General features: G+C 31.3%; 1 protein-coding gene across 2 annotated transcripts; it reads left to right on the top strand.

Annotated features, from left to right (window-relative positions):
* Positions 1-692: 692 nt before the first annotated feature.
* Positions 693-14974, top strand: LOC126702236 (beta-galactosidase 6-like). 2 transcript variants are annotated; one of them, XM_050400897.1, is made up of 18 exons: positions 694-1066; positions 4232-4327; positions 4403-4515; positions 6364-6430; positions 8880-8972; positions 9064-9207; positions 9368-9462; positions 10006-10111; positions 10270-10354; positions 10424-10542; positions 10648-10809; positions 11139-11320; positions 11428-11519; positions 12212-12321; positions 12407-12514; positions 12808-12915; positions 13212-13357; positions 14606-14974. In XM_050400897.1, exons 1-18 carry the CDS (start codon positions 896-898, stop codon positions 14796-14798), a joined length of 2190 nt encoding a protein of 729 aa, XP_050256854.1. In that variant the 5' UTR covers positions 694-895; the 3' UTR covers positions 14799-14974. The 2 variants fall into 2 exon arrangements, with proteins under 2 accessions (XP_050256855.1, XP_050256854.1); XM_050400898.1 differs by lacking the exons at positions 4232-4327; positions 4403-4515 and having other exon boundaries at positions 693-1066.
* The last annotated feature ends 289 nt before the right edge of the window (positions 14975-15263 follow it).

Genomic DNA, 15263 nt, shown 5'->3' with positions numbered 1-15263 from the left:
TGGGATGTTGCTCTTTGGAAGGTCGAACCATGTGTGTGTGTGTTTTTTTTCCCGATTCTCTACAATATTTTTTCTTTCATTTTAAAAATAATGTTTGGAATACAAAGGTTACCATAATAACTTCACTTCCACTTTCCCATTTAGAAATGTGTCATTTGACCACATAGCTTTCTTTGTCCAAAGAGCAACATCCCAAATTTCTTTTGCACGTCAAGCTTAGAAGCCCATGTTTTTAGTGAATGACTACATCTTTTATATATAAATAAGGATAATGTTAGCGGACTAGAAATGTGTCATGTGACCACATATCTTTCTTTGTCCAAAGAGCAACATCCCAAATTTCTTTTGCACGTCAAGCTTAGAAGCCCATGTTTTTAGTGAATGATTACATCTTTTATATATAAATAAGGATAATGTTAGCAGATGTCTTTAAAACAATTATTAATAAACTATTTTAAGAAAGTTTTTATACTACTTTTATAGGAAATTAAAAAAATTGTCAAAACATTAATTTTTTTTTTCCTTCAAAATTTTCTTAAAATAATTCACTAACAAATGCCTTAAAGTTAGTTTTGAAAGAGCTTTATGCAACAATTGAGCCTCTTTGGCTATTACACAATAATTCAATATAAATTATTTAAAATATGTGTCCTATCGGAGCTATTACCTTGCCATGTTTTACTCGATAACACTGAATAAAGATAGAAATACCAGAATAACATATTTGACCCCAATATCATATCCCCCTCACATGTATGATGTATCTATCTGCTCACCTACTCCCAGTATAAATAATCTATCTTCTCATGTTTTGTTATAACACCAGCCTAGAGAGAGAGAGAGAGAGAGAGAGGGTAGTAAAGGAGCTTAGAAACCAAACCGGGTTAAGCTTGAGATGGAGTGGTGGTGGAGACTGTATTGGGGGCTTGTGGTGATTATAATGGTGGAAGATGGTAGCCACGCTGAAGGAGGAGAAGTCACATACGATGGAAGATCTCTCATCATTGACGGGAAGAGACAAATGCTATTTTCTGGTTCAATTCACTATCCACGTAGCACACCTGAGGTAATAATATAAATGATTTTAACACAATTATTTTGCCTATTCTTCTTGTAGCATTATTTTTCGCTTTGCTGCCAGACAGATAATCCAATATTGGTCATTGTGTTGAAACTCGGATATGTTAGTTGCTACAAATGGTGGTTGCCAATTGATTATCTAGTATCTGCAATATTTACTGGATTCGAATATAGGACAGCTTATTGCTCATCTTTTTTTTACCATTTGTGGATTTCACACAAGTAATCTTCTTATTTTATTTAACTTTTATTTTTTATCTATAGTAATTTTAATAAAAAGTTTTCGACAATAAACTAAATAAGTTATTTCTAAACAAATACTTAACAGTTTATTTGACTTTTTGCTAAAAATAATTTAGATAAAAAATAAAACTTAAATAAAATAACTTAAATAATCTTATAATGGCCTGTTTATTGTTTACCAGACCTTTATGTCTCTGTTAGAACGTCCGAGTCCCAGCTATTTGATCAGAACCCTACAGCTAGCCCAACCTAATAGTCTTGTTTTCCTAAGCCCCTTTAATTTGTTCTACCCATATATTTTGCGACCAACTTACTCTATACTACTTTTATTTTATTATACGTATACAAATACTTCTATTTTAGACATGCTTTAAGTGCTCATGAGTATAAAATGATAAATCACAAGTTTTGCTTTACCAAAAAAATAAAATAAATCACAAGTTTTGTAACTCAGTAACACTACCTAATCTTCTTTATAAGGAGAATCATGATTAGACTCCTCCCCATAAAATATTATTAAGGAAGGTGACCTTATCTTTTCTATTTAGATTTTAATTTTGAATTATTCCCTGTATACCATATATAAATCCTAATTTTATTCTATACTACGTAATGTATACAAAATATATCAATAAAATCACATTTCAATTACCTTAAAAACACTAATAATTAACTAGAGAAGTATGACCATGTATTAGATGAAAGACAAGTCCTATTTAGATTCTATAAAAGGCATACAAAAATATATATAATTAAATTAAATTAAGAAAATATCATGTTTTGTTATTATTATTATTATTACTAATTAGTTAAAAAGCATAAAATAAAAGAGCGTGGTGTGGGCCTTAATTTGTTTCTCACGAAAAATGAGATCACACAATTTTCATTTTTCTAGTTAAGTGAGGAGGCCAGCATGAAGAATATGTCATAATTTTTATTTTATTTTATTTTATTTTTGCTTTTTTCTTTCTTTTAAACATTTCCTTTTAAGAGTCCTCCTGCTGACCAAAAAAGAAAGGAAAAAAACCTCTTCCTAATCAACTTGTTCCCTCATTCCTAACTATTTTCTCCTTTTCAACAAATAAAGCTGCTCGGCAACCATTTTCTTTGTAAAGAACAAAAGATTTTAACCTTATATATAGCCCAGCCCAAGAAGCACATCATTTCATTTGTTTCCTATTGGCTATAATTGCATCACGGGTAGCAGGAGTACGGTCAAACTTTTCGGTGATATTTCATTTTCCTTGCCGCATGTTTGTCCTGTAAGTCTGTGACTCTTGTCTATTGAAGACTTGTAGTTGGAAGTACTTCATGTACTCACATCACATGCCCCACCGAAACAAAACCCACATAGTCATATGCAAAGGGGTAGTGTAAAGTTTTGTTTTATTAATTGATTAATACTAGGGACATGATGAAATGTTCTAATTTTATAATATTCTTAAATTAGCATGCTAACTCACAAATCAACCAACTGCAATTCCCAATTTAAATTTTTCGGTATGCTAATTTGGGAGTCTTTGAATTTTTGTTGTGTTCATAGCATTACTCCTGTTAAATTTAGCTAAAAGGAGAACTTATGGGGAATGTGAACTCTAAAATAAGACTAAAGTGCAAATTACTCTCCAAATGTTTAGGATAATTTTGATTTTGTCCCTTAAAAGTTCAAAATTTTGATCCACTCCCTTATGGTTAGGTATCATTTGAAATTACTCACTTCTGTCAATGCATTATGCCTAGATGTTTGCTAAGTATTCAACTTAATCAAAACAACTCCAAATACAAACGGTGCAAAATCAAAACCATCCCAAACATAGAGGGTGTAAAAATTAAAACAAATACAATCATAGAAGGTGTCATTGGTTTTGATAAGGTTCAAAATGACATAGTTTTGAATGAGAAAACGTCATTTTGAGCTTACTTGATACTTAATGGACACTTCATCATGGTGCATGACGGAAGGACTTAAATCAAAATATTATGTAACATAAGAGTTAAGAATCCAAATTTTGAAATTTTTGGGAGAACAAAATCAAAATTACTCAAAAAATTACAAATTATAATTTAGTCCTAAAATAATTGTGCATGCCCAAAATTTACCTTGATGGTCAAGGCTAGTAATTGGCTCACAATCTATTTGCATTATGGGCTTTGTGTTTCTTACTATGAGGAATTCTTTACTAGACTACCAAATGACACCTCTCCGTTTTCACAAATTTTCTCCCTTTTCTTCTCTAAGTTACTCTCACTCGCTCTCGTTGTGGCATCAACCTTCTCCTCGCTTCTTCCTCTCTATTTTCCACAGAATTGCCAACCCCTTCTTCTCATTCTATTCTCCTATTTATAGCTTGAAGTGGGTGGAGGCGTTATGATTACTTTCTGATCTCACTCGTGTGGGTGGGGTCCAATCTAATTATTCTTGGTAAGAATATGCTCTATTGGGAAAGGTGGTAATGGCATTGGAACTGGTTCCAACCTCCAAAAGACTACTCGGCAGCGATATTCCCCAAGGCAATACCGGGTTACCGAGAACATAGGTTGTTCTGAACAAGCACATTCCCAATCAAGTTATAATTGATCGGCATGGGCTTGCTTCTGATACGTTTAAGACAAGATAGACTCATTATGGTATTTGGGCTCAGATTGGGCCTTGAAGTGTGTCCAAACCAAGGTTGAAGGTCCAGTGGGCACGGGATCATGTACTGTACCATAAGGCCAGGGCCCAAGGTTCAATGGGCCTAGGATCATACCCGTACAATAATAATAAAAATTTTGGTTAAATGATGAAGTCCACAGGAAATACATATGTGACAACAATCCTAGTCATACTAATTACAATATATACAAATACTTTTTTGATTTAAACACAATATTATCTAAAAAGGGAAATTATATAATTTTGGAGCAGATGTGGCCATCTTTGATAGCTAAAGCCAAGAAAGGAGGATTGGATGTTATTCAAACCTATATATTTTGGAATCTTCATGAGCCTCAACCTGGTCAGGTTAGTCAAATCCTCTCTCTCTCTCTCTCTCTCTCTTTCTCTCTCTCTCATATGTGGGGATTTTGTGTTGCACAGTATGATTTTAGTGGAAGATATGATCTGGTGCGATTCATCAAAGAAATCCAAGCACAAGGGTTGTATGCTTGCCTTAGGATTGGACCTTTCATTGAGAGTGAATGGAATTACGGGTACGTACGTAGATTAATTCTCATTCCACTTCCTACAATCCAAAAAAAATATCCCTACTAGCGTTACAAAGATTATTAGATTAAGAACAAATTATAATTATTTTTCTTTGCAAACTAAATTGTTGTTATCATTAACAGTTGCTATAGTTAGAATAGACCGATTACAAGACCACTAAGATGTACTTCTAAATATTTCTTGCCAAACAAGTAAATCACCTCATAATAAATAGTTTTACACCATATTGTCTTTATTTAAAATATGATAAACTTAGGTACAATACCTTAGGTGTTGTTCCTTAGGTTCCCCTCTTAAAATTCAACCATGTGGTTACTTAACTAAAAAATACACTTTCATCCCATGAGAAAAAATCCACATGACAGAATCTTAAAAGGAAACCTAAGGAACAGCACCTAAGTATTGTACCTAAGTCTTGCTCTTTAAAATATATCATGATTCTTTATAAAGTTCAAATTTGGTAAGGATGAAGTGTAAAACCCATGTCTTACACCATCCAATTAGAGATTGTCACATCATCATTTTACTTAAAATCAATACATCCTACCACACCTAATAACATCTCAATAAACTCTTAATTTGATTGGATTTATATATGGGTATTAGAATTGATTAGGTGTGGTTGTACTTATTCTTAAATATGTGATAAGATGATGTAGCATGTTAGGATTGGAAGGGTAAAATATAGGTTTTACACCACATCCCTACAGAATTTAATCTCTTCTTTATATATACATCATAAGTTAGGGAATAAATATTCAAACCCAGACACTCCTATTGGAAGCACTAGAAAATTTCATTAACCTAAAGTCAATAAATTAATAAAAAATAATTTTAAAAAAAAAAAAAAAAAAAACTTTGGCCCACAAATGGGTCAACTTTGATTTTTTTCAAAATATTTAACAATTGATATTAATTTAAAAAATAATATATTTAAAGAGGAGGATAAATGTGGTATAAGATAATTTATTCCTCAATGTGCGACTGAACTTATGTAAGAAGAAAACATAAAGTAGGTCTTATTGGCATTGTAAAAATGTTTTAGATTATGCTAGTCTTTTTATAGAGAAATATATGTTATAGTCTTATAGAGAAATATATGTTATAGTGTTATAATAATGGATAAATAATTAAATTCACTATTCCCTGATCATTTATTCTTTTGAAAAGTAGTAGTTTGTCATTAAGATTGGATTAGAAAAAATGGTCTAGAGTTCAAACTCTTTTTCCACTATATGTGTATGTGGGTGGGTTAGATTCAAATTACACCTAGTATAATTTTAAGCAATAATATATAACTAAATATCTTTTTATTGTATGTAAATTTTGAGAAATCCACAATTGGGTTACATATTCTTCTTATACACTCCATGCGTGCAAAGCTTCAAGGCAATTTGAGATCAATAACTATCTCATCTATAAAATGTTTAATTTCAAGTTTTTGTGTTATAAAATTATGCATGGAATGTGAGTTTATGGATTAATTAGTAAATAATATGTGATTAGTACCAAACTTGGCATGTATGTTAAGAACAAAGAGAAGATGTAATCCAACTGTGGCATGTTCAAAATATTAATTAAATAAAAAGTAATTAAGAGGTGTAATATTGCTTAAAGTTACACCATGTGTCATTTAAAATTTACTAATATGTATTAATTTTTTTTTTTTTTTTAGATTCTAAATTATCTATTTATACCCAATAATAAATTTCTAAGATACAATAAATTTAATTTCTCAAACACTTATCGTTATTCTTATCATTATCTTAAAATGGATTATATTTGTCTCGCACAAGTGTTGTATTTCATGCGTAAGAATGTTTGGATTGTAGGGGGTTTCCATTTTGGTTGCATGATGTCCCTGGCATTGTTTATCGATCAAACAATAAGCCATTTAAGGTACTAAGCATCTCTCTCTCTCTCTCTCTCTCTCTCTCTCTCTCTCTCTCTCTCTCTCTCTCTCTCTCTCTCTCTCATATACAAGTATTTATTTATTTATTATTAAATCTAATGCTTACCAAGAAATCATTTGATTTTACCAAAAAAAAATTATATATGTAATTATAGAAAAAAAAAATGAAAATTTTACTTTAGAACTCTAAAGTTAATTATGCGTATTAATTGAAAAGTGAATTACTATATCATATGGTGATTATAGTTTGGATTAAATACCTAAAATCACAACATAAACCAAATTTGAAAAATAATTCAATCAATAGAACAACACACAAATCTGGTAATGAAGTGAAAACAAATCAAGAATTGACTCAAGAGGGAAAAACATTCTGAGTGTATCTTTACCCTAATAAGGAAATCCACTATATGAAAAAAGCTTTACAATCCAATTCATACCCATGACCTTAGACTCTATTATGTATATATAAACAAATTGATGTGCCCTAAAACCAACTCCAAACCATCTTAACTATTTTATATGAATCCCTTCTCAAGAACCTCATCCATGATCACAATCAAACCCTTTAACCGACTCTAAGGACCCTCCTTGAAGGTTTGATCTTTAGAATAGCAACATTGGGATTTAGACTCTAAGTTTTCAGTTCATGATCATCAAAAACAACAATTTCATTGTGAATATGGAATTCTGAACTCACAAGGTTTATCAATTATGGATTTAGGTTTACTTCATTGTAGTTCATGGTAGTAGCCTCTTTAAAAAGAAAAAATTGTTTTTAGTCGTGTTTATGATATGACTTTATATCATTGCATGTAGAACATGAAAACTAATGCAACATAGACTTTAATGAAACACGACAAATTTTCTTTTCATATTTCTCAATTGATTGCGCAACAATCAAATTGTTGTCAAAATTCTTCTTTTGATCAATCGAGCGACAATTGAATTATTGTCAAACTCACATGTTCAATCGATTGAGCATTAATCGAATGGCAATTGAAACTCTGAATAACTATCTTCTTTTGAGCTACATCTTAGACCTTTTGAACTTGTACTTTGACACACATTATAGATTTGATCCCCATTACAATGTCATTGAATTTTCCCCAGCTGGGACAATTTCCCCCACTCAATATGACATAGCTCTGCCTATGCCCATCCTTAGTTTTGATAATGTGACACCATTTGAGCTAATCAGTTGGTAAGATATTGCTCTTTTCTTTCAAATAGCAAGGTTTGAAAAGTCTATGTTTATTGGCGTTATTCAATGACAAATTTGTATGTATTTTGTTTAACCATCTTAATGTATCTTTTCAAGGCTTAATTGTATTCGGGGTAGATTGTACTTGAGCCTCATTTGCATTTTTGAAAGTTGCATTTAGAGTCATCTCGTGACTTCAGGCGACCTGCTCTACCTGCAAGTGACACATGGCAAAAAGCCAAGATCAGAGTATTGACTATGCAAGTAACGACCAACCAGTCCATGACAAGGTTGCAAGTTGCAAGATTAGTGTACCTTGTTCTCTAAACTTTTTCCATCCATTGTGTATCTGCCAACACACACTTTTTGAGCTAGTGTGCGTGGCTTGGTATTCAAATAAGAGTACGACTAAACCCTAGAAATTATTCTTATCACATTTGAAGCCAAAATTCTTATGTATGGAAAGAGAAAGTTTTAGTTTTAAGCAAAAACACTCTACCTTCTCTTTTCCATCTCATTCATCCTTGATTGAGATTTGTATTTCATTCATCTCACATCCTTAATTACACAGTACCTCGTGAGTTGTGTGTGAATCCATAGAAACTTAGGAAACCATAGTAAAAATCCAATCTTTTGGTGGTTTTCCATTGGTGCTTCAATGGAGTCTCCAGTAAGCTAGAAGGAGAAAGGGCCTAGCTGGAGCTTGAAATTTTCAAGTATATTAATAATCTTGTGGGCTCGAAGGGTTAATAGTGTCCCATGTACTGCAACTGTCTTGTTTAGTGGAGATTTCCAACAGGAGAGAGGTTTTTCCGCCTCGGTTTTGGGTTTTCCTCTTTCTAAACACTTCTTAGGGTTTAGCTTGGTCTAAATGCTTTTACCTTATGTCCATATTACTATTTATATGTTATGCCTAGTGTAGCTTAGTTCTTGTTATATGGAAATTGGTTAATCACACTTATACGTTAACTAGTTTGTTAGTTTAGCTTAAAAGTGATTTAGCCGTAAAAAGCATGGTTTAGAGTTCTAAAGTTGTATTAGGATTGCTTTAGCATCTTTCAAGGTTGTAAGCCACTCCATACTTACGCTATTTTGATGTCTAGAAAATTTTTCACATTTTTGTATTTTGATGCTATGCTAAAATCTGTACATAAATTAAAGTGCAATAATTTGATATATCGGTACTTAGATAATCAAAATGATTTCATTTTTCTGTTGGTTTAATTTTGTAGTTCTACATGCAAAATTTTACCACAAAAATAGTGAACTTGATGAAGTCGGAGGGTTTATATGCCTCACAAGGAGGTCCCATCATACTGTCACAGGTACTATACCGTATCATACTACTCAATTTATAATAAATTCTTTACTGAATACAATTTCTCACCTGACATATGCTTATTAATGCTGGTATAGATTGAGAATGAATATCAAAATGTCGAAGCAGCATTCCACGAAAAAGGACCCCCTTATGTTCGTTGGGCAGCTAAAATGGCGGTTGGTCTCCAAACTGGCGTACCATGGATCATGTGCAAGCAAACTGATGCTCCTGATCCAGTGGTTAGTTTACTATTCAACTAAGACTACTAGTTTTTAGTACTAGTTTTACTTAGGAACTAACCTGCTAATTTTAAAATGTTCTCTTTGCTATTTTGTAAGATTCAACTGATTGCATAATGGACCATGTATTGTATGTCCCTTTAACAAATTAAACATGCAGATTAATACATGCAACGGGATGAGATGTGGAGAAACTTTTGGAGGACCCAACTCACCAAATAAGCCTTCATTGTGGACAGAGAATTGGACTTCTTTGTATGATCAAATCACTGCATATATTGTTCCATTTTTAAGGGCATGGAGTTTTAAGTTAAATGTTACATTCCATTCAATTCTCTAGAGGAGTCAAAAGGAACATTAATTCAGCTAGTGGGAACATTGTTGGGTTCAATTTTCACTGATAAGAATCAAGTCATGTTTGATACAAATATAAAGTATGTGAAGGTCTTGGCTATTGTACTAGTTAGTAAGTCTATAAAGAATAGTACCATAAGAAACTAATGGCTAGCTTCAAAAGTTTGGTACTACGGAGTTAATGATAGTTTTTATTTGGAGAGATAATGATGGTTGAAATGGTTGCTTAGTGGTGATGAGATCAATGTGGATCAAACTTGGAGGGTACTAGAGAATGCTTATGGCTGTAAGATGAATCTAAGACAATGATTTCCCAGATTTTTTTTTTTTTTTTTTTTTTTGCTACTAAATTTGTCAATAACAATTGATGTTTGAATGAATGAGAAAAATATGATTATTAATCATTTGAAGAGTCAACTAACTGTACTTAATTTTCTCTTGAAGCTATCAAGTATATGGCCAGAAGCCATACATAAGATCTGCTGAAGACATTGCATTTCATGTAGCACTTTTTATTGCAAGAAATGGAAGCTATGTAAATTATTACATGGTACGGTATTTAAGTTATAAATCTCATAATTAATGCTATTATTTTTCAATCTAGTTGAGCATATTTTCTTTTAAAATTCACTGGTGCATATTACATAATCCATTTAGTTATCTCAACCTAATCATGTCAATGTCCCTAATACTACATTCCTTATGTAGTACCATGGTGGAACAAATTTTGGGAGAACAAGCTCTGCATATATCATAACAGCTTATTATGATCAAGCTCCTCTTGATGAATATGGTGAGTAGCATATGCTTCTTAATTAGATGAATAATTCAATTAATAATCTACTACTTCTGATAATTTTAGGACTAAAAAGGCAACCTAAGTGGGGGCATCTTAAGGATTTGCATGCTGCAATTAAATTGTGCTCTACACCTCTGCTGCAAGGAGTACGAACAAACTATTCTTTAGGCCAACATCAAGAGGTAATGTGTCAAAAGTCATCTCATATATCACTGAATGTTATGTACTCAAAGATGAAACTTACAAGATTATGATAACAAGTATTTCATTCTTTCTTTTTAACTTAGGCCATTGTTTTCCAAGAAGAGATTGGAGGTTGTGCAGCATTTCTTATAAACCATGATGGAAATAACATTACTGTACAATTTCAAAATATATCACTTAAATTGCTTCCAAAGTCAATCAGCATTCTACCAGACTGTAAAAATATAGCCTTCAATTCAGCAAAGGTAAGTTATAATGTAACAAGTTGTTTTTCTGTAGTTGACCATTATTCATGTTTGTAATCCTACATTAGAAATACAGTTTTGAGCTCATGACATTTTCTAGCAAAACTTTGGTTTGAAATTTTTTTTTTTAAAATCATTTATATTCTAATATACCTCGAATTCTTGTTTTGACAAGACCATTATGTGCATAATTTAATGTAGGAAATTTGTTGTTTAGAACTTAATCGATATCTTGTAAGTTTACAATCATTGGCAAATCTAAAGTATATATATCTTTTCTCTTTCTTTTGATGGCAGGCTAAAGTTCTAGTTTATCTTATCTTGTATAGGTGAATACAAAGTATAATGACCGAATCATAACACTAGCACAAACTTTTGATTCAACTGATAGTTGGGAAGAATTCAAAGATGAGATTGTGAACTTCGAAGATACATCACTAAAATCAAATGGCTTACTTGAGCACACGAATACAACCAAAGACAAATCTGATTATCTTTGGTATACAATTAGGTAAATTCATCTCTCTTTAAATTTTACTAGCATGAACCATATGCGGGCCTTCTCTTCTTTGCATCAACTTATTGACATTATTAATGGAGTTTTCAATTGAAATACAGGCTTGAACACAATTTTTCTTCTACCGAAGCAGTATTGCATGTTCAATCTCTTGCACATGTTGCGCATGCTTTTCTGAACAACATATATATAGGTAGGTTACTAATTATATTCGAACTTCTTTGAAAGACAATATCTTTCTTTCTTTTTCTTTTTTTTCTGTTTTAATTAACTACGACCATTTTATTTTGTGCAAGGCAGCATCCCTCATTATATGTGGATAAACAATTGTGATTCACACCCCAAAACAATATTACACTTTTTCACTATAAACTATATAGATATTACACTTTGTCCTCTAAGCTATTAAAACACACAATCAACCCCTCAAATCAAAAACTTTGTAACACTTAACCTCCGTCTATCAGTTTACCTGTTAAGTTAAAACAAAAAAGGTGCACATACAATATTCACTTGACCCACTAGTAGTTAGTAAAAAGATAGAAATGTCACCCCCTCTAATTACAAAAGAGATATTTTGGACTTTAAGTATTCCTAATGAGGTCCAAGTCAGCCGATGTCATGTGAATATCACGTGCACACATTTTCCATCTAACTTAATAGGAAAACTGACAGAAAAGGGTTAAGTGCTACAAAATTTTTGATTTGAGAGGTCAATCATGCATTCAATATATAGTTTAGGGGATAAACCAGTTAAGTTTAAAAGAGAGTATTATGGTCGTGTGTGTGTGTGTGTGTGTATTGAAACCTTTAATTTAACATTCAAGAATTTTGGAGTTTCAAGCTAGTAACCCTAACCCTCACTTATTATTTGGTGGTATTCAGGTTCTGCAAATGGAAGTTTTACTACGAAGAACTTCACGATGGATATTCCATTTATGGTCAAAGATGGAATAAACAATATTTCTATACTCAGCGTAATGGTTGGGCTACAGGTAATGATTTTGTAACTTTATTTCTTTAAAAATTATATTTATATGCTACCTCCAATTTATTTTTTTATTTTTTGCTTGTGAAAAGGATTCAGGAGCTTTTCTTGAAAGAAAAAAGACTGGCTTAACAACAGTGACAATTCAAGGGGACAACAACAAATTTTATAATTTGACAAACTATGAATGGGGATATAAGGTTAGCACTTTTATCTTGATTAATCTCCCAACATTATTGTTATATGTAAAATTTAGATATAGTACTTTAAGTACAATAAATATATATAATTAAGTTTCTCAATTCAAACATCCAGTTGCATTGACTAATATAAACAATTTAAACAATGTTGTCTTTTTCAAAGACAACTTAATTCAATTTTCTTAGATATTTGAATTTAGTTAAGGAATGTTATATATGTACTGCACCTAAAGTACTGTACATAATTTTTACTCTATAGTTATTATTTAAATTAAACTCATTAATCATTACAGGTTGGACTACTTGGAGAAGAATTGCAAATATATAGAGAAGAAAATGTGGGAGATGTAGTGTGGCGTGAAAGTGGAATCTCTACCAATCAAACACTTACTTGGTACAAGGTATGTAACTGTACATTTCATATATATTATAACAAATATCTCATGTAAGATAAAAAATTAAAATTAAAAAAAAAATGTTGAAGTATCAAATAATGGTTTTACAAATAAAAGAGAAAAATCAAAGAAAATTAAGATAGCATTTATTAAGATTTAAATTCATTCAAACATAAAATTTATAGATACAGTTTTGAGGGTAATAATCAGTATATTTGTTTTTTACTCTTTAATCCCTATATGATTTATAGTTTATAGTTTATAGTTTATCTGTGTAATATTGCAAATTGGTAATCTTGCAGATATTTTTTGATGCACCCAAGGGAGATGATCCTGTTGCCTTAAACCTTAGTTCAATGGGGAAAGGTGAAGCTTGGGTTAATGGACAAAGCATTGGTCGCTATTGGATTTCTTTCCATGACTACCAAGGCAATTCATCACAAATACTGTATGTAACCATTAGCTATATATCTACAGTAGTTTATTATGTGAGAATAATTAATAAACACCAAACATGGAAAAAATAAAAATAAAAACAAAAAACAATGTGCAAACATACACACACACAAGAAAGTGAATTCCCTAAAAATTATTTGTAAAAAGGAGATTAGAATCTTGGGACTCTAAAATTATAGTGCAGCAAAGTTCATGGTTAAAGTTTAGGTGCTTCATACCTAGGGAGTTAATAACATACTAGAAACCATTTTGATTTGGTCAAGAGAACAATGTATTTCGATACCAATAAATATCGGTGTACCATCTCTGGATTATCACTATATATATATTTATATATAATATCAATATATTAGGCCCAAAATCTTATTCTTTTAAAATATGCCCATCTCTCAATACTAAAATTTTTTTTAAGAACTAACACCAAGGGGTACATTGTAGCAACGCTTTAAAATTGGGAGGTCAATCATGTGTTTCAATAATTTAGACTTTAAAGGGATAAAGGTGATTGAATTGAAAGATTATGGTAGAAAGTAGAAATATGTAATTTGCCCTATTTTTATTATAGTATAACTATATAATTATTATGACAAAGTCACCTACAACAAGTGACCACAATGATCTTGAAAGAAGTTCTTTACGACCTCTCATTTAATTCTACTTCTAAAATATGTGAATTTTATAGTGATAAGAATACTATAAATTTTATTATATACGTCTTATAAAATGATGTGTCATCAACCTGATTTAACCATAATAAATAATTTAAACACTTATTTATTACCTTTGAGGTGGCACCAATCACATTTATTGTCACATCAATTTGTAAGTTTTTATAGTAAAATTTGTAGCAATTTTAGAATTTTAACTTGACCATTAGTTAAACAAGTTCACTTACTATTAAACTTGTTGCCGTGTATGACAAGCCATAGCATTCAACTTCCAATTTACTAATATACCTATACCATAGAGGATTTTAGTCATCCCCCACAAACTTGAAACCTATTGCAATTGTTTTTTTTTTTTTTTTTTTTTTTTTACAAATTATTTTGTTGTATACACAATTTCACTATATTATAAATTTATAATTCAAGTTTAACAGAGATCGTTCTCTTTCAATAAGTGCATATAGGACCATATGGACAACCATATATGGGCGTGCACACACATACATGCATAAATTAGACCAATATTAAGTTTACAAATGTAATTTCCTATTTATGCATAATATATGTTTTGCTAGGTATCATGTGCCCAGATCATTCCTCAAAACTGGTGAAAATCTTTTAGTTTTGCTTGAAGAAAATGGTGGCAACCCTCTTCAGATTTCCTTGAACACCGTGTCAATCATCAACGTACAAAAAGATTCATCTGACGATCAGCTTGTCTCTTCCTTCGAAGATTACATAGAGATGGAAAGTTATAGGTATTCTTAATTTCTTATTAGGTATAGATGAATTCAAGTCCCCTACTATACAAAGTGATAATATATAATAGGCTAATAAATCTGTTTCCTCCTTGTCTGGGAACGAGCATTTTGAGCAGAATTCATGATGTAAATCCCTTCACATTCTTCATTTAAATAATAATCAAAGTCCAGGTAGTTATTATATTCAGAACCTGTTCCTTATCTCACATTCTTATTTTATCCGTACTTTTATTTTTAAATAAATAATATTTTATCTAATGAAATTACCTAATATTTATCTAATGAAACCAAATAGAATGAGTACTTTAATTGATACTTTGTTAATGTAAAAAGGCAAAAAAGCAGAGGAAGGTAGAGCCATTCTAGTTTTTCCCATTCCAAGTTTTAACTTGTTTAAATATCATACAGGAAACACGGACAAAATGGGCTTTTGCCCTTTTCCACAAAACTAATTAGCCTTTTGCCCTTCTTC

This window comes from Quercus robur, chromosome 10, assembly GCF_932294415.1.
Source record: "Quercus robur chromosome 10, dhQueRobu3.1, whole genome shotgun sequence".
Lineage (NCBI taxonomy): Eukaryota > Viridiplantae > Streptophyta > Magnoliopsida > Fagales > Fagaceae > Quercus > Quercus robur.
Note: the sequence above shows the minus strand (reverse complement) of the source record. Positions and strands in the feature narration are given on the sequence as shown.